The sequence below is a fragment of the Dendrobates tinctorius genome, unplaced genomic scaffold, assembly GCF_039654945.1.
Source record: "Dendrobates tinctorius isolate UK_male_01 unplaced genomic scaffold, ASM3965494v1 ptg000107l, whole genome shotgun sequence".
Taxonomy (NCBI): domain Eukaryota; kingdom Metazoa; phylum Chordata; class Amphibia; order Anura; family Dendrobatidae; genus Dendrobates; species Dendrobates tinctorius.
Window position 1 is genome coordinate 17,862,952 of NW_027361775.1, and position 20,827 is coordinate 17,883,778.

At 44.2% G+C, this 20,827-nt stretch overlaps 1 protein-coding gene across 5 annotated transcripts in view; it reads right to left on the reverse strand.

Annotated features, from left to right (window-relative positions):
• The window catches only part of LOC141100612 (uncharacterized), a 389,264-nt gene that overhangs the window by 284,161 nt on the left and 84,276 nt on the right, over positions 1 to 20,827 (reverse strand). For all 5 annotated transcript variants that reach the window (XR_012234723.1, XM_073589206.1, XM_073589204.1 and 2 more), the window contains one exon: positions 257 to 364. Coding sequence is in view for 4 of the 5 variants with exons in the window: in XM_073589206.1 (XP_073445307.1) it covers positions 257 to 364 (108 nt within the window). In the remaining variant the exon portion in view is untranslated. The remainder of the gene's footprint in view (positions 1 to 256; positions 365 to 20,827) is intronic.

The following is a 20,827-nucleotide window of genomic DNA, read 5'->3' on the forward strand; positions in this document are numbered from 1 at the left end:
CAATATCTGGAAAGGGGAATCGTTTTGTGGGGTCCAGACGGACAAAATTCCGACATTTTTTCCCCCCCATATGAGATCCGGTCACCCTAATATACACACACATACACACTGTGGCAAAATGGTGTCTTCACATAGATCAAAGACTTCCCTTGAATATTTCTGGTTTTAAAATGACACAGGAACATCGAGCAATAGTTAAAGGGGGTTGGAAACAAAAAGAAAAGCAGGCTATCCTTGAAAAGTGATATAACATTACCTGAGTAGTCCCCATTATGTCTCAGCCTGATGTACGATGCAGACTTTCGCAGGCAGCAGTGAAGGGACAATGTGCGCTTACAATCCAGCTTCAATGTGTTGGTAGAACCTAGGATGGGAATGCAGAAACAATAATGCACAAAATGTAGAAATCTCAGAAAATAAACTGGTTCATGAACAAAGACCGGTATGTGTGACCTGATGAGATTTTGCTGTTGCCTGCTAGCCAAAGCATGACAATGGATGCATTGTGTGATGTTGTCCACAGATTTCACTTTCTGACTCTTTTCATTAATGATCATGAACTTATAGCTACAAACACAGACAACTTTATGTCTCTTGCCACAGGACAATCTGCTGTAGAGGATGACAATATGGGGGTGATGGTTGCCACATATTTCTGGCTTTTTCCTTCTTTGCATATAAATGGTTTTATATGTATGCTGGTATTCTGATATACATTACATTTTTTACGCCAATTGTTTGCCACATTGGATAACTGACAAATGAGTTTCCATATATTTTTTTTTTTTATTTACGCACTAGCTGAAGAGCCCGGCGCTGCCCGGGCAGAGTAACTAACTACGGTTAGTCATAACAAATTATAATGATTATATCCATCTATAATATATATATATATCTCTCTATCTATCTATCTATCTGAGTGTATAGCCCAGCCCACTCCGCATGGCCACATTCACTATAATATCCCACACAATCCTGTCAGCCAGAGCCACCGGACTACTCCCAATATCCCACATCATCCCATCAGCCAGAGCCACCGGACTACTCCCCCTAATATCCCACATCATCCCGTCAGCCTGGGGTCAGAACCAGGGCACTGAGTGGAATGGCCCTAAATTTCATACCAGGGATCCCTTTAAGAGAGGCCTGGTGTCAGAATCAGAGCGCTGAGTGGATTTGCCCAGATTTCCATACCAATGATCCCTTTAAATAGAAGCCTGGGGTGAGAATTAGAGCACTGAGTGATTTACCCAAACTTCCATACCGGAGATCCCTTTAAGAGGCCTGGGGTCAGTACCAAAGCGAAGAGTGGATTTGCCCTCACTTCCATACCGGGAATCCCTTTAAGAGAGACCTGGAGTCAAAACCAAAGCGCTGTGTTGTGAATTCCCTGGCTCAGACACCTGATCCAAAGCTCCCCCTGCTCCCTCCGGTGGTTACTGGAGGTAGTGGAGCTGGCCAGATTGACACACATGCCACCTGATGATGATGACGACGACTGGAGATCTGGGGTTACGGATTGGAGTATTTAAGTCTGCAGACTTCCTGCAATCCCTGCTGGTGATTGCTTCCTGTGCATTCAGAGGTCTGATGTCTCCTGCCCTGTTCCTGCATTGTTCAGCTAAGTGATTCATTTGCTAATCTTTTGCATCTGATCTGGTTTTGTCTATCTCTGCTTGTTGTGCGGGTTCAGCTTGCTCCTGCTGGGGACTGTGCTGGACCACCGCTCCATATGTTACTGCTTGTGTCAGTTTTTTCAGTCCCCTGTTATATTGAGCTCTTTTGCTTTGCTTCCAGTTAACACCTTAATGCTGATATAGTGGGGGCGAAGTCATGTGACTTCAGTGTTTTTTTTTGTACATCAGATGTGTTGGAGTTTTCAGGGTTTTTTGCGTGATTGCAGACAGTGTCTTTCTTTTCCCATGTCTAGTCAGTTTGGGCCCCATCATTTGCTCAGTCTATTTTTCTGCTTGCGTTTGTGTTTCGTCTTGCCTCACCGACAATATATGTTTGGGGGCTATGTATTCCTTTGGGGTCTGCTCTGGGGCAGTTTAGATTTCTCGCTTCTTGCTTTAGACTTAGTTGGCTCTCTGGCTGTGCCGAGGCGTCTAGGGCATCGTAGGTAAGCTCTACGGCTACTGTTGTGAGTTCATTTTCCCCTTCACCATTGAGGTCTGATGAACTCCATCTTCTGGTGAAGGAAGGTAGTAAGGCTGATTACCAAGCACCTGGGCAGGATGATGACTGGCTGACGGGAATTACTGATATAAGGCAGCCGACGCCCTTCTGCCTTGCTGGTGATCTCTGAGGGATTCTAGAAGACCAGTCTGATTCCTGCTCCTCAAAAGCTAAGTTTTCTACTCTACTTTTTGCATTTGTATTTTGGTTTTGTTTTGCATTGCTTTCCTTGATTTCTGCCATTCCCTGCTGGGGTGAGCTGAATTCCTTTTTGCTCTGTCTTCAGAAAATACCCGAGTACTGATATAGTCTTTTTGAAGCCTAGCGTCTTCAGGGCCTTTTTCCCTATCAGCTGTTGGTTCTTGTTTTGATAGGGTTTTGGCGGATTACAGACAGCAGCTTTTCTATCCTGTCCTATCTAGTTAGCTTGGGCCCCATCATTTGCTCAGCCTATCTGTGTGAGTGTTTTTTCCTCTTGCTTCACCGTCATTATACGTTGGGGGCTGCCTATTGCTTTGGGGTCTGCTCTGGTGCAGTTTAGATTTCCCTTTCTGTCTTTAGGCTATGTAGTTCTCCGGCTGTGATCGAGGGGTCTAGGGCACCGTAGGAACCCCCCACGGCTACTGCTAGTTGTTGTTGATAGGTTCAGGGGTCTGCAATCCGATAGCTGCCAACTTCTCTGGTTTTCTGGACTTAGCTAGCATTTCTGTTTTTGCCTCCTACGGTGACTCATTCATAACAGAATCACCAGCCAGGCAGAAGGGCGTTGGCTGCCTTATAGCCAGCCAGTAATTCCCGTCAGCCAGTCATCATCATCCTGTCCAGGTGCTTGGTAATCAGCCTCACTACCTTCCTTCACCAGAAGAGGGAGTTCATCAGACCTCAATGGTGAAGGGGAAAATGAACTCACAACAGGCTACTGCTAGTTGTGTGGATAGGATCAGGGGTCTGCAATCCGCTTAGTTACCAACCTCTCTGGTTTTCTGGTGGCTTAGCCTGTTCCTGCCATCCTCCTCAGTGACCCATTCATAACAGCGCTGGATGGATTTGCCCTGACTTCCATACCAATGATCCCTTTAATAGAGGTCTGGGGTAAGTACCAGAGTATTTGAAGGCGATTGCCCTGACTTCCTTACCGGAGATCCCTTTAAGAGAGCCTGGAGTCAGAACCAGAACGTTGAGTGGAATTGCACTAACTTCCATACCGGGGATCCCTTTAAGAGGCCCTGGGGTTAGAACCACAGAGCTGAGTGGAACGATCCTAACTTCCAAACCAGGGATTCCTTTAAGAGGGAACATGTGCCTATGGGATGGAGGATGTGTGATGGGTATATGGGCATGGGAGGGGGAGATTAATTTCTGTCATGTGCTCTCTGCTCCTTTCTGGGGGGAAGACAATGGCTGGGAGCTTATGCTTCCGGGGATGCTAGATTTCTGCCACCCAGTAACTGTCTGCTGAGGTGTTGTCGTGGAGTGAGAAAACTGTTGCTCATAGCAACTAATCACAGCTCAGCTTCTTTTAAACAGCTCTGGTGAAATGAAAGATGCTTCGTGATTGGTTGATGACACACATTCAATTTTATATATAGATTTCTCTCATTCTCAGCCCCTATTCTCTGGTTTTCTTTGCCCCAACAAGTCCGACTATCAACCACATTTGGATCCTTCAGACGGAACTTGAAAACCCACCTCTTCAAGAAAGCCTACAGCCTGCATAGTGTCTAAGAATTATTATTTACATAGCACCATTGATTCCATGGTGCTGTACATGAGAAGGGGCTACATACAAATTACAGATATCACTTACAGTAAACAAACTAACAATGACAGACTGATACAGAGGGGAGAGAGGACCCTGCCCTTTCGGGCTTACATGCAACAGGATGGTGGGGAAGGAGACAGTAGGTTGGTGGGTTGCAGCAGTTCTGGTGTTGGTTGAGGTGATATCACCGGTAGTGGTGAGAGAGAAGGAGGTAGCGGGGTCATTGCAGAATAGATATTTCTTACCATTTGCTCCTTTGTGAACACATCAGTGGTGTATCTTCATATTTCTTTATATGAAGTATTTACTGGGAGAGACCCTTATGGGGTTGTATCGAGAATTTTGGCTGTTTAGAATTACCTTCATCATTTAAAAAACTACAGTAGATCTATATAAATTAGGTTATAAGCCTATTAGATGCTTTGTTCTACGACAAAAAAAAAAAAAAAAAAGAAAAGAAGAATGAGCTCTAAGTGGAAGAAATGTAAGTGCTTGGACTCCATAGGTCTTAGTACCAAGTCAAATGTGTGGTCAGTTTCCATTATATTTTATGTAGTATACAGTGATGAGCAAACATGCTAGGAAAATGTATTCTCCGAACATGCTCAAGTGTTATCCGAGTATCTTGGGCGTGCTCGGATAATATGATATAATTATGAATATGATAATTATCCATGCAAGTACAAAATAATCGGATAACACCTGAGCAAGTTTGCGCATCACTAGTGGTATTGCTTGATAGCTCTGTACCGCCAATTCCCTTTATTGGGGAGCAAGCACTAAGGTATCGGGTTGTCCGACGCTATGTGACTGCAGATTTGTGAGTCCTCACTTCGAGTGCACTTTGCGCTGTTAGGATTCTTCGGTGCCAGCGTCGAGCATGTGCTCACAATTTTGTAATTTGCATACATGTGGTTATGTGCCAAATAGATGTGATTGGCCTTGCTCAATGCAAGTGTATTGAACTAGGCCAGACACATCTAGTTGCAATGTGCCCAGAAGTATGCAAATTCAATATTTGTGGTCATATTACTGCCCGGCTCCTGAAGCAGGAGAATCCTCACAGTGCACAGTGAGCACGATGTGAGGATTCAAAAGTCTGCAGTCATATAGAGCAACCAAATACTTTTAGCCTAAAGCCGGTCAACCCGTTTAAAAGTCTCTACCACAAACTGGTCACCCCCAATTCTCAAAATTTGTAAATTTCCTTATTAAAGGGGTTATCTGAGACTAAACAAATGATGACCTGTTCGTAGGCCATCTGATATCACCCAAAATCTGTGCTGATGGTTGCACCTTATCTCCTATCCATGTGAACAGTAGATAAGACAGTATTCAGCTGTCACGAAGGTGTCACATATCCCTAGAAGACTTGGAATTAGACAGTCACGTCGATGAATCATAGTCCTCTTTAGAGATTATGTGATTCATGTCTAATTTAAATGGATTTCCCTTCCCTTCAGTGCGGAGAGAGTTAAGGACTAGGGATGAGCTTTCCGATATTGAAATATCAGAAATCGGCCCGATATTTGCGATATCGGAATTCCGATTTTTATATTTTTTTCATATCGGAAATCCCATAATCCTTCAGCCTCTGAGCACTCCGTGGAGCCAATCAGGAGCTGAAGAATTGCTGACATTGTGTAACTCCCCTAAGCTTGGTAGGAGATGTCCAAACTTGCTAGCTAGGGGCTGGGCTGCGATTGGCTGGCTGGATGGTGTGATCAGGCAGTATAAAAGGCTGCGCCTGCCATTTTAGCATCACTCTACTGTGAAATCAGTTAGGGATAGGTTGCTGTTGGAGATAGGGAGAGATCTCGGATCTTCTAGCGATACAAATTGTTTTTCAGCGACTGTAGCAGCCCCTGTGTGTTACAGAAGCAGTCTTTTTCCTCACTGACCCCGCTCAGCTTCATTTTTTGTGCTGTGCAGGCTCTCAGTGAGGTGCTTAGTGAGACAGTGCAGAGCACATTCACTGCAGCTGCTGCAGCTCCTCTTGCTGCAGCACTGTGGGGCGTGTGTCTCACTGCCTTTTCTTTTCATCCCTTAAATCCCCTTCCCCTATTTTTTCCCTAAAAGTTAAACACTATATAGGGATTGTGCAGTAAGGGACCCAAACCACCTCTGTGGCTGCTGCCACACAGCACCTGGCCCAGTCCCGAAGAATTTTTTTTTTTTTTTTTTGTATCACAGCAGTGTCATTTACTGCGCTGTGACATCCGACCGTAACGTGTACACCAATACCACAAACACACGTTACTCTTTGTGTAGGCCACACTAGATTCAAATAAAGTGTAGCAGATACACCATCATAATACAGTGCCATTAGTGTTTCTTATACCTGTTTGTAGTCCTACAGGAATAAGCACACTAATTCCTAATAATTACTTTCTTGCCATTCTGAACCCATCGATAAAGATGAAGGCAGGGAGTAAGGGACGTCCCCGTGGCGGCCGCGGAAGAGGTGCATCAGCAGCTAGACATGGTGCACATCCAGAGCAAGCAGCAGGCCCAAGTCACTCAGCACCTACTTTCACCCGGCAGCAGTCATTTATTCGCAGCTTGTTAGGAGCGCAGGGCCATAGGCTGATGAGAGAATCAAGTAGAAACAGTTGTTGGTTGAATGGCAGCTGAGGAATCCACCTCAATGAGCACAGCATCCTCCCAGGACCTCTCCACCACATCGGGTCAGGCCACTGAAGAGCAGCACCCACCTGCTTCTTCACCGCCCACTAAATTGCCCAGACATTCAGAGGGCCAGGAGCCAACCTTAATCCTCTTCTCAGAATCTGTTGGCTTGGAATCTGTGTGCCATCCAGACAGCACTCCTGCAGCTGAAGAAGAGGTAGTGTGCACAGAGGCACAACCACTGTGTCCATCTGAGGAAGAAGTGGAGGGTGGGCCAGTGCCCACAGTGACCAGACCCCAGTCAGCAGATGATGAAACTCAGCTGCCAGTTTCTGCTGACAAAAGTGTACTGGATGACGAGGTCCTTGACCCATAATGGCATGCTGAGGGGCAGCAAGCAAGTGGGGATAGCTCAGAGGAAGAGCTTGCAGGTGTGGCGCAGCGTGGCCGTCCACGTGGAAGAGGAAGAGGGAAAAATTGGTTGTCGGCTCCCTCAACTTCAGCACCCGTTAGGAGCAGGGCTCTTTTAAAGAACACAAGGGGTGCGCCCAAGAGTTGTGGTGCATGGGCCTTTTTCGACCAAGTTGCAGATGACGTTACAGTAGTCAGATGCAAGCTTTGTCGACAAACTGTGCGGAGAGGGAAGAACATCAGCAACCTTAATACCACCAATATGTTGACGCATGTCAGGAAGAGGCACCCTGTGGAGTGGCAGCATCACACCCAAGTTGATTCGCCACCTGCAGCTGGTTCCTCACCTTCCACCTCTTCAGCCACAGCAGCCACCTCTTACTCCAGCTTGCAAACAGCTGCTCCCGCTTCCTCGCCAGAATGCCAGGGTGCTTCTGCAGGCAGTGTTGTGCGGCGGCACACTGTCTGTACTTCGTCAGCATCAGCATCCCAATCGCTGGCATCCTCACACTCCCAATCCAGTGTGCAGCCATCTGTCACACAGGTGTGGGAGAAAAGTCGCCCGTACTCGGCAAACCACCCACGAGCACAGGACTCCGGGACCTGGCGCTCAAGGCTGGTCTCGACAGTGCCAGTAGGCCATCCTCCCCTGCTGCGACTGCGGAGTAAAGAAGACTGTGTCTGGGTTGCGGGGGCAAATGTGGCTCTTGCACCTTCTGCCGAGAAGACATTACTCCGGTAGAAGACAGAAGGAGATGTCCCCAGACTCCTGTCTTTTTGCTCTTGAACTTGCATCTGTGTGTGTTTTTTTTGGGCTTCTCAGCAGTACTTTTGGCTTATGTTACTAGTACATTGTGGTATCCGGGCTACAGTAATGTCAGCTGTTGCCCAGTACAGCCACTGGCAATTTTACCTTCTGCTGCTTATCTGGGTTCCAGTAACGTCAGCTGGTTCTCAGAAGAGTCAATGGCTTAGGTCCCTCCTTTGTGGTATCCGAGTTCCAGTAACGTCTGCTGGTCCTTGGTAGTGCATTCTGGCACAGCTTACCTCCTGCTTAGGTATCGACTTCCGGTAACGTCAGCTGGTGCCCGTTAGTTCCATTAGCTCTTATGCCGATTTCTGCTGCCTATACGGGTTCCAGACTCACCAGCTGGTTCTCTCAAGTTCCTGTGCCTACTGTTACTTCTGTGTATTTCCTCTGGGTTTGGGAAATTCTGCGACCAGCCAATAGCAGGATAACCATAGACAGAGGTTTAGGAAGCAGTAGGAGCAGATGTACATTAACCAAAAGCAGAATATCAATATGCAGAATTACTGAATAACAGTAATATAATCAGCAGAAGACGACTAAAGCATGGTTTAAAAGGGAGTGTATCTGTTCCTCCACGTGGTGCTCCTGGAAACTCCCTGCAAGCAAGGTGAGCTGAACGCGGACACACGTCAGTCAAAGGGCATATTGACACCACCACCGGCAGTTTTAATTTAATAATGTAAAATCACTAACCCTAACTATCCCTAACCCTTACCCTACTAACCATAAACCCTAACACTACCCCAACTAATCCTAACCCAAAGAAAAAACACCGCTGTTAAGATGTTTTCCTGCTACAGCTTTCGCTCTGTGCATTTTTCTAGCAATTTTTTTTGCGCCTCTGCAAACTCCTTCCCCATTATCCTGAGGTGTTTCCCCTCCATTTTACCCATTATATAGCTCTGTATTGGTCATTTTGTAATTCCGATTTTTTTCTCGCATTGACTTGCATTGATAATCGGAAATTCCGATATCAGATTTTTTCAATAATCGGAAATCAGAATTCCGATACGATATCGGGCAATATCGCTTATCCCTATTAAGGACTCTTTCCACGCTGGCTGAGACCATACAGCCTGGTTGTTCTCATCTGCAACTGCTTACCCTTTAATATATATATATATATAGGCGCTGGGCATTTAGACCCTGCCGGTGAAAGGTTTGCCTTCCTGTGCTGGGCGCTAAAACCAAGTAGCTGAAGTTTGGAGTTGTAGTGTTCTTCGGTTTGCTGTAGCACGAGTGTGTTTATCTCCTGGTCCCTTTTCCCATTTAGTTTATTCCTCCGTGTCCTTAAATTCCTCCCTATTGCTGGTTAGTGCTTTTGTATGATAGAAGTTTTTTGTTATCCTTTTTGTTTTTGTGTCTGGCTTACCTTTCATTTCTGCCCCATGTGGTGGGGGAGGGGACACATTAGGGTTTTTACAGGAGCATAGTACGGTCAGAGACTCTGTCTTCTCTACTTTTAAGAGTACTACCCGGGACAAGGATAGTTAGGGTCCGAGCTCCAGGGACAGTTTGAGGTCCCTCTTTCATACTGAAGACCGTCACAGCGTGTAGCCACTAAACAATATAGGGGTCTGCAGTGTTGCCCCATGTACTTTGCCAATATTCTGATGAAGCAGATTTTAGCTGATTAGTTACAGTGGATATACAGGGTGGCAAACCCCCACTGATTTCATATTGATATCCTACAGCTAGATGAACCCCTTTCAGAATATTAGAAACCTATAGTCAAATTCTACATAGTTTCTTGTAGAACAAAAGGCATAAAATTCTCTCAGTATTCCTAGTCAAGACAGCAAAAACTTAGCAGGCCTGATCAAATCTTATCCTAGTAATTTATTCTGCAGCAGGTAAACTTATTATTTTCTTGTAATGCTTGATGTTACGGCATCAGAGGGAATAAGAATGTTAGAATGATCTCTCACCTCTTATTTTATTTGCAGTAAACATACCCATTACTTTCATACTATAAAGACAAAAAAATTCAAAAATTGTATTCTACCAAAGTGTAATTTTAATTATCTGCTAAATAGCTCATAATTCCAAAAGGTAATTAAAGTCTTGTTTAGATAGGTTTCAAGGTTATGAATAATTGACCTAAATTTAATGTATAATCTTCTTAGCTCTAATGAGTTTTGTGACATTAAACTAGCATAACATATCTATTGAGCAACCTAAAAATATTGATGTTCACAGAATTTAGAAGAGTGTTTAAAATGTAGCTAAAATGCTCAAAAACGGAAAGTGGGTTTTTAAAGTGGTAAAATCTAGGAAGATAAACTGCATTTTATTTGTGTGGCTTGTATGGTTAATTCTTGCTATATGTGTAGAAATGAGAAATCAGCTGCTAACTGCCTACAGTCGACTTTTCATATTGCGAGTTGAGACCACAAATACTCAATGGGGCATTAACTAAGCAACATGCACCAGACTTCTACAGCAGAGTTTGACCAACATGAGAAATAGTTTATATATACACACACGCAAAATTATTGGTACCCTTCTATTAAAGTAAAAAAACAACAATGGTCAATGAATTAACTTAAAACTGATAAAAATAAATTTCAATTTAAATATCAAGGAATGAAAATCAGACATTGATTTTGAGTTGTGGCACAGTAGACAAAAAAAAAAAAAAAAAAATGTCTTGAACAATGATGGTGCCCTTAACTTAATATGTTGTTGCTCACCCTTTTCAATCACTGCAAATGGTTTCTGTAACTCTCAATGAGACTTCTCCACCTGTCCACAAGTACTTTGGCCCACTTCTCATGAGCAAACTGTTCCAGCTGTCTAAGGTTTGAAGGGTGTCCTCTCCAGACTGCAGGTTTCAGCTCCTTCCTCAGATGTAAAATAGGAATTTGAATAGAGCTCTGCCACTTCAGCATAGTCCAATGCTTTGTTCTTACCCATTTTTACATGCATTCAGATGTGTATTTTGGGTCGTTATACTGTTCGAGGATCCAAGACCTGTAAGTCAGACTAAGCTTTCTGACATTAGGCTGCATATTTTGCTCCAGAATTCCTTGTTAGTCTTGAAATTTCATTGTACTCTGCACAGATTCATGACACATGGTGACAGATGCAGCAAAGCAGCCCCAAAGCATAACTTAGCCTCCTCCACGTTTCACAGTTCTTTTTATGCTTCATTTTCGCTTCTGCAAACATAGAGCTGATGCCACTTGCCAAAAATCTTCGCTCTTGTCAATATGCATTTTGGCAAATTCCAGTCCCGCTTTTTTATGATTTGCTTTTGACAACTGTTTCCTCCTCGTCTTCCATGTAGTCCACTTTGGTAAAGACAGTGACAGTGTGATCTGACACTGTTGTACCTTGACCTTAGAGTTCACCTCTAATCTTTTTGAAAGTTGTTCTTGGCCCTTTGGTTACCATTGGTAATATATGTCTCCACAATTTATCATCAATTTTCATCTTGCAGCCACGTCCAAGGACATTAGCTACAGTCCCATTGACCTCAAATGGGTATTCCCATCTTCAAGATCATGTAATAAGTAGTAGGTGTAATGATAATTACATTATAAATTTATAATATTTCTTCTGACAAGTATGTCACGTTCCCCACGTGAAAAAATCATTTACATTTTAACGACCAAGATTGTGTGTTAGCCTTAAACTTTACATTACTGTTCCGCGTGATAAAATTGATAAGGCAGCGTTATTCTTCATGATCAGTATGATTACAGTGATACCCCACTTATATCATTTTTTTCATGTTTTGGAACTTTCACACAAACACAGTTTTTATGGAAAAAAAATAATTTTTGCATCCCTTTATTCTGAGAGCTATAATGTCATGACTGGCATGGTTAAGTCCAGCGAATGACAACATATACCAACAGGATGGAATGGGGTGAGGTACCTCGTGAACTCCAACCTGTGCCTGTCACTAATGCCCTAAGCGGGTCCTCCCCCATGCCGCCATGTGCCTAGGCCCTGATTGTCACCTCACTTTTCCCTGGCTAGAGTACTGGCCGGCAAGGATGCTAGCATCACCACTGCAGATTGTTAACAACACAGGGAAAGGGACAACAAGACAGACAGAAAAAGGGTAAATAGTATTTAACACTGTCCCTGCTGTAAAGCACCACACAGCAGAGGACAAGGCACCAGGACCACAAATTCCACGAAAACAGCAGATTCACCACTGAAACCAGAGAGCTCTTTACTCCAGGCTGGTCATCATAGATTACCCTATCACCAACAGTCAGCTGATGGGGTTATGAGACTTTTTAAAGGATGGTGGAAGTGGTCACCACCCACATCAGTTGACTAGCAACACAGCAGCTGCCAGCGAGGAAAGTAACATTAACCCTTGCTGGCCAGAAAGAAAGCAAAAAAAAAAAAAGCTACATTTGAATTTTAGTGGAACCAGAGCCGCCACGAATCCAAAAAAAAAAAAAAATCATGACAACTTATTTTTCCACTGACGAAGCTTTAAGGAAGCTTGTTTTTTGTGGGACAAGATGACGATGCAGCAGGACCATTTTTATTTACATTCGCCTTTTTGATCGCGTTTTAGTGCACTTTGTTTGGAGGTGTAATTGTTCACTGAAGGGGTTAACTGGTGGTACAGTTTTGTAGAGTGGGTCATTCTAGACACGGTAATACCAAATATGTGTACTCTTTATACATAAATAAATGCATTTATTGGAATAATTTTTTTTTTGTTTATTTGGGGATTTCGTTTTAATATTTTTAAAATTTTTACTAACTTTATTTTTTTAAACTATTTTACATTGTACCACTATTGGACATCATTCTTATACCGATGGATCACTGATCTGATACTCTGAAATGCTTTTGCCCTACAGGGCATCAGCAGCGGCTGTCAGGCAGGGGAGGAGGCATGTCAGCTCCTGCTCTTAGCAGGCACTCACAAGCCACCTTCTCTGCAGGACCCTGAAGGACCCTGTGGCCATCTTGTGACCAGAGATCACCATAGAGAACATTAGCACAACACTCAACGTAAGCCCGCACGATCGCCGCACCGTACATACACTGCGGTTTGCGTACGGCTCATGTCGGGATGGGGTTTAGTATTGCAATCAGAATAAGGGTACGTGCACACGCTGCGGATTCCGCTGCGTTTCCGCAGCGGTTTTGGCCGCTGCGGACCCGCAGCAGTTTTAGCTGCGGTGTACAGTACCATTCAAATGAATGGTCAAAAAAAACCACTGTAGACGTAGCGGAAAAATCCGCGCGGATTTGCTGCGGTTTTGAAACCGCAGAAAGAATTGACATGTCAAGTCTTTCTGCGGAATCCGCAGCGGGTTCCTATCTCCACCATTGTGGAGATGGTGAATCCGCAGGACCAAACCGCAGGCAAAACCGCAGATAATCCGCAGGTCTTTTGACCTGCGGTTTATCTGCGGTTTTTGCAAAATCCGTGCGGATTAATCCGCAGCGGATTCCGCAGCGTCTGCACACACCCTAACTGTCAGTTTTATTGCCAGTGGGAGTATTAACTCCAGACAGTCATGTTAACTAGATCTATGTTCTCTGTATCATCACTCTGCTTTGTAGAGATGTGTTGTGGACTGTGGGGTTTATTTAGTGCACTATGTTTGTATAAAAAGTTTATAAGAAAATCTTTAAGATTTGGATAACTATTGGTCTCATCGACTGGCAGTTTTTCATGCAAATTTCATTCTTAATTGATTTTATTTATAAGATGTCTTATGAACCAACACCAAAAAAAAAATTGGAAATATTGTAATATCATCCAGTTTTTCAAAGACACTTTAGTTTATATACCTTCAGACATAGCATACTTACAATATTTGACATTTTAAAACTTTTTCTCTTACATCAAAATGATTAAAGAAAAGGCAGTAGCACTTGTAATTTGAAAGTGGGGGTGCATGCCTCTAAAGACTTGATACATACGTCACCAGTAGTCAAGAAATATGGAGAGTGAGGCAGCAAATCCAGTGAAATGATCCTTCCAAGGGTTACTAGTAGGTTCATTTCACCGAATTTGCTGCCCTGTAGCGGTGGCAAGTGGGGTGATAGTTGGGGGGGGTTGAGGTCATCTTTACATTGTCAGGTGACATCAATCCCCGAGGTTAGTAATGAAGAGGCGTCAATAAGATGCCCCCATTACTAACCCTATAGCCACATTGCAAGAAAAAAAGTCCTTTAATTGAAAGAATGAGACTCCTTTAATATTCTTAATTAATCATCTGCAAAAGAGGTAAAAGAAACAAATATTCCTCACCTTTCTGCAGAGATGCTTTTAATCCATTTGTCCCATGACGGGTCCAGCGCTGCTACACCTAGATGGCAATCTACATAGTTGCTGTCACGCTCACGCCCTGACTGGTGGGCGTGAGCCAGAGGGTTGTGTGGCCCCACATTGCCACAAACCAGCCTACCCTGGAAGGGGCCTGACTAGGACAGCTACCTTGGTCTTCAATGGAGCCTCTGATGGTGAGGTCAGGCTTGTGTGGCAGGTAGCTGCCAGGTGCCACTCCAGTGTGGTGTCTGGCTGTGGCTGCTGATCCCACTCCGGGAGATGGAACACTAGGACAGGTGCGGGCAGCAGGCACGACTGGCAAATGAGCATGGCTGGGGCACAGCTGGGACACAGGCAGGCGGGCACAGCTGGAACACAGGGGCAGGGACTAACTAGAAAGGCACAGGGACACAGGCAGGAAGGAGTGGTGTATGGTATAGGTAGAGGAGGTGCAGGTACTGGTACGGGAAGGATGGAAATATAGATAGGTATGAAGGAACAGGTTTGGATCTATTCACACAGGAGAAGAACCGCAAGGCTGCGGAGAGGAGCTGCCGTTCACAGCAAGAGGTTCTGCAGCAGAAGCAGAACAAAGCAAAACAAAGCAGAACCACAGGAGTGTGCAGCACCGGAAAAGCCGCAAGAGTACAGAGCAAGCAGAGCCGCAAGAGTACAGAGCACAGGCAGACGGAGAGGACACAAGGATAGACACAGCAGGGAAAGGAGCCACAGACAAGGAGACTGACAGACAGAGGTAGGACAGAGTTCAGACAAGGTAACGGTGCAAGACAAGGCAAGGAAAGAGAGCACAGGGACCAGGATATACTGCCAACTGGAAGGAGGACAGGAAAGGTACGTGGCAAGGCTAGGAACAAGGACACAGAGACCAGGATATTCTGCCTCCTGGAGGGAGACAGGCAAAGACACAGGACTAGGAATTAAGCCTCCAGTGAAGGCGAAACACAGGACAGGACTGAGCAACTTAGCAGCAAGACACCGAGTTAAGACATTGCACAGGCAGCTTCCACCAGGTGGAGCAGCCCTAAATACTAGAGGCCTCTTGGTGATTGGCTGGGAGCACACTAGGCAAGTGCACACTGATTCCATAAGAACGAGTGATGGCGCCGCCCCCCTACGCACACAGCCAGGAAGCATGCAGAGAGCAGGCAGGAAGCAAGAGGCACACAGCATGGAGCCAGCAGAAGATAGAACCCACAGCATAGCCTGGAGTAGTGGGTAAGTTTGTGTGTAAGGCAGGTGGGGGATTGGAGGCCATGCAGTGTTGCAGGCAGGTTGTTACAGTTGCATGATGCAACCATGCAGCCTGCCATCCAGTAGACACTGAGCACCATGTGCTCAGTGTCTGCCTATGAACTACTATACCCTGTCTGAGGGCACCGCGAGCCTGAGGCAGTTCTTCTGCTCGCGGTGCTGTCTGACGGGTCCTTTTGTCTGTGAGTTCACGGCCAATTAAGTCACTATGCGACGTTGGCGCGATCTCTTCTATCCTGTCGGCTCCTGCTGTGATTTTATACTATGCAGCTGCTGAATAGCCGGCTGTTCTTCTATGTAATCTATATATCTCATACATACTATATATACACACACACACACTGACATCTGCATATCTATGTATTCTATGTGTATATATCTATTCTAACCTGTCAGTGTGATTTTACTGCACATGAATCCTTTTCAAAAGGACACCGATGCGTAAAAAAAAAATAAATAAATCCGAGTGCTGTGCAAATTTTTTTCGCACCCATAGGCTTGCTTTGGCGAGTCGAAGACAATATATATATGCGTACAATCGCAGGATGCTGCGATTTTACACGCACGCTGAATACGACCGAGAAAATAAACGGTGATGAGAGCTGCCCCATAGATTAGCACTGGTCCGAGTGCTATGTGATGTTTTCTCGCATAGCAATCGCCCATATTCTACGGTAGTATGACACCAGCCTTATGGAGGTGCTAACTGCTGTACTGAAAGTGCAGCACCCGAGAGAAAATTAACTTCTGCCAGGACCCCTTTCAGTCAAGTGGTTGTGCCTGAAGTAATTACAGTCACTGCTCACAGCACTGAGAACGCTGGTTGTAAGCACATCCGGAACAGACTGACAGCCAGCTCAGCAGCGCTCAGTGAAGAGCCGACAGACAGTGTTGGGGTGTGCTTAGAACCGCCACTACCAGTAATGTGAGCGGTGACTAATTGCTCTGGTCATGCCAGTATGATTGCGAGCCATTGGCTCCCAGGAGAAAAAGCCTGTATCTGCTCTGTGTGGTACATGTTCAGCTCTTGAGCCCACGTCACAGCTCCCATTCAGCTCCATGATGTCCACCATGAGGCATTAAAGAATAAATGGTTACCTATACTTATTAGTGAACTTGTTATCTAAAATACTGCTCAGTAGTTTATTCATTCCTGCCTTTGCCTAATGTATATTGGACAATGCTATATGTGGTGTTTGCTGGGCAATTATGTTATTTATCTGTATCTATTATTACACAGGAAGGGTAGTATAATTATGCTGCAGAGTGTAATGTCTCAGTCACCCTGATGGTTATTAAAATAAATTTTATTCTAGAGTGCAACAAACAGTTGGTTCTGTGAGCGCTGCTGAGTAATCCACAAACAAACTTGGAATTGCCGTTTCTGTACATTCCAAAATAGCGGTCCTTAAAAAGTAAAGATGAAAAAAAAAAAAAAAAAATCTATAATATATGGGTTATTAGTGATAACATACCTAATTGAGCAAATTGAGGAACTTGGCGTTCATGGAATATTCCTCTAACATCTTCATGATGGGTCAATTTCTTATTTTTGTGCTTCCGTTTTTCCTACTCTTCTTTCAAGACCCAAGATTTTTTTAATTTTTTTCCAGCAATATAGCTGTATGAAAGCTTGCTTTTGGCGGACAAGTTGTAGTTTCACCATATAATGTGCTGAAAAATGGGACAAAGATTGCATATGTGGCAATATGGTGATTCTACAAATGGTTTTGTGTTTTGTTTTTACAGTGTTTATTGTGTGGTAAAAATGGCCTGCAACTTGATTTCACAGCTCAGTGACTTATGATGTTACCAAACACAGGTTTGTTTTTTAACTAAAAATAAATAAAATCAGAAGTTGTGTTGCCATTTCCTGAAACCCTTGACTTTTCAAATTTCCATTTATAAAACCTGTGCAAAGGGTTATTTTGTGTGTGGGAAGCTAACGTTTTTACCATTTTCTGTTACATATGTTTTGATTGCTTTTTAATGCATTTTTTAAAGAGGTGCGATGAGCAAGCAAATGCAATTCTGGAGTGATATGAATTTTTATATTCTCTTTATATTTTTAACTCCTTCATGACCCAGCCTATTTTGACCTTAATGACCATGCCATTTTTTGCAATTCTGACCAGTGTCCCTTTATGAGGTAATAACTCAGGAGTGCTTCAACGGATCCTAGCGATTCTGAAATTGTTTTTTCATATTGGCCTTCAGGTTAGTGGTAAATTTAGGTCAATAATTTTTGTATTGAGAAAAAAAAAAAAAAAAGTAAAATTTGGCGAAAATTTCACAATTTTCAAATTTTGAATTTTTATTCTGTTAAACCAGAGTTGTGTGACAAAATAGTTAATAAACATTTTCCACATGTCTACTTTACATCAGCACAATATTGGAAGCAAAATTTGTTGTTAGGAAGTTATAAGGGTTAAAAGTTGACCAGCAATTTCTCATTTTTACAACAAAATTTACAAAACCATTTTTTTTTTTTTTTTTTTTTAGGGACCACCTCACATTTGAAGTCAGTTTGAGGGGTCTATATGGCTGAAAATACCCAAAAGTGACACCAGTCTAAAAACTGCACCCCTCAAGCTGTTCAAAACCACAATCAAGAAGTTTATTAACCCTTCAGGTGTTTCACAGCAGCAGAAGCAACATGGAAGGAAAAAAAAATGAACATTTAACTTTTTAGCCACAAAAATGATTTTAGCAACAATTTTTTTTTTTATTTTCCCAAAGGTAAAAGAAGAAAGTGGACCCCAAAAGTTGTTGTCCAATTTGTCCCGAGTACGCTGAAACCCCAAATGTGGCGGAGGGGGGGGCGGGGGACTACTGTTTAAGCGTCGGCAGGTCTCGGAATGGAAGAAGTGCCATTTGACTATTGGAATGGAAAATTACCTCCAATCGTTAGTGGACACCATGTCGCGTTTGGAAAGCCCCTGTGTGCTTAAACATTGGAGCTCACCCACAAGTGACCCCATTTTGGAAACTAGACCCCTCAAGGAACTTATCTAGATGCATAGTGAGCACTTTGAGACCCCAGGTGCTTCACAAATTGATCCGTAAAAATGAAAGTACTTTTTCTCACAAATTTTTTTTGTCTCAATTTTTTCATTTTCACATGGACAACAGGATAAAATGGATCCTAAAATTTGTTGTTTTTCTTGAGTACACAGATACCTCATGTTGCCATAAACCACTGTTTGGGTGCACAGCAGGGCTTGGAAGGGACGGAGCACCATTTGACTTTTTGAATGGAAAATTAGCTCCATTCGTTCGCGAACACCATGTCGCGTATGGAAAGGCCCTGTGTGCCTAAACACTGGAGCTCCCCAAGTGACCCCATTTTGGAAGCTAGACCCCCAAGGAACTTCTCTAGATGTGTGGTTACCATTTTGAACCCCCAAGTGCTTCACAGAAAATTATATCGCAGCGCAGTGAAAATAAAAAAAATCATTTTTTCCCCACCTCAAAAAAAGATTTTTTAGCCCACAATTTTTTATTTTCACAAGGGTAACAGGAGAAATTGGACCCCAAAAGTTGCCGTCCAGTTTGTCCTGAGTACGCTGGTACCCCATATGTGAGGGGGAACCACTGTTTGGGCACACGTCGGGGCTCCGAAGGGAAGTCGTGATGTTTTGAAATGCAGACTTTCATAGAATGGTCTGTGGGAGTCATGTTACGTTTGCAGAGCGCATGAAGTGCCTAAACAGTAGACACCCCCCACAACTGACCCCAGTTTGGAAACTAGACCCCCCCCACAAGGAACTTATCTAGATGTGTGGTGAGCACTTTGAATCCCCAATTGCATCACAGAAGTTTATAACGCAAAGCCGTTAAAATAAAAAATCATTTTTCCAGAAAAATAATTTTTTAGCCCCCAATTTTTTTTATTTTTCCCAAGGGTAACAGGAGAAATTAGACCCCCCAAAGTTGTTGTGCAATTTTTCCTAAGTTTGCTTGATTCCCCATATGTGGGGGGGGGGAACCACAGTTTGGGCACACGTCGGAGCTTGGAAGGGAGGGAGCACCGTTTGGGTGTGTGCACATGCTCCGGATTGATCCGCGCGGATTTTGCAAAATCCGCAGTTAAAATCGGCAGGTCAAAAGACCTGCGGTTTATCTGCAGATTAGCCTGCGGTTTTGCCCTGCAGTTTATCACCTCTAAAATGGAGGAGACGGTAAACCACAGCGGAATCTGCAGAAAGAATTGACATGTCAATTCTTTCTGCGGATTAGAAACCGCAGCAAATCCGCACCGTCTGCACTGCGGTTTCCATTTCCCATAAGATATTATGGTACTGTACACCGCAGCAGAAACTGCTGCGGATCTGCAGGGCCAAAACCGCTCCGGATCCGCAGCATGTGCACACACCCTTTGACTTTTTGAATGCAAAATTGGCTGGAATCAATGGTGGCGCCATGTCAGGTTTGGAGACCCCCTGATGTGCCTAAACAGTGGAAACCCCTCAATTCTAACCCTAACACACCCCCAACCCTAACCACAAGCCTAACCCTAATCCCAACCCTAACCATAACCCTAATTCCAAGCCCAACCCCAATTCAACCCTAACGGAAAAATAAAAATAAATATATTTTCTTTATTTCATTATTTTTTCCTACCTATGGGGGTGATAAAGGGGGGGGTTATTTATTTTATTTTGATCACTGGGAGACCCCATCATAGTTATCAAAATGAATTAATCTGCCGGGTGCTGGCTGGCAGATCTCGGCGGGCGCACTGCGCATGCACCCGCCATTTAAGAAGATGGCGGCGCCCAAGGGAGGAGGCCCCAAGACAGAGGGACACAGGGACTCAGGAGGTACGGGGGGGGGGGGGGAAAATCGGATGGCGGGGGAAGCAAATACTGACGGCGGCGGCAGATCGCGTCAGTTGGTGCCAGGGGAAGACTGCAGTCTCCAGCCATGGCCGATGATATTGCAGCATCGGCCATGCATGGATTGTAATATTTCACCAAGTTTCATTGGTGAAATATTACAATTGCTCTGATTGGCTGTTGAAAGTGAAACAGCCAATCAGAGCGATCGTAGCCAGTGAAGTGCAAGTCCTCCTGTACCTGCGGGTTGGGAGACCATTCAGTGACCCCGGTCATCCGACCCACAGCAACGCGATCCCAGCATGACACATATGCTGCGTCACAGGTCGGACTGGCACAGGTTTTCATGATGCATACGCTGCGCCACAGGTCAGGAAGGGGTTAAAGTCTTTTAGCCCTTTCAGGAAACTTGAATCTGCCATAATTTTATTGTTTGTTCTGTACACTACAAAACTATTCTATTAAAAAGACCTTTAATCTGGACTTTATAGCAGAACTAAGATAGCAGTCAGGGGAGCTTTCAGCAGGCCCCCCAGATGCCATGCCATGACAATCCATTGGCATTGGTGATTGTGCTAATTAAATTGTGCTGTCAATGACCGCAGACCAATCAAACTTTATTTTGGCATCTGGAGAATATTCCATAGGACAATGAAATCCCCAGAGTA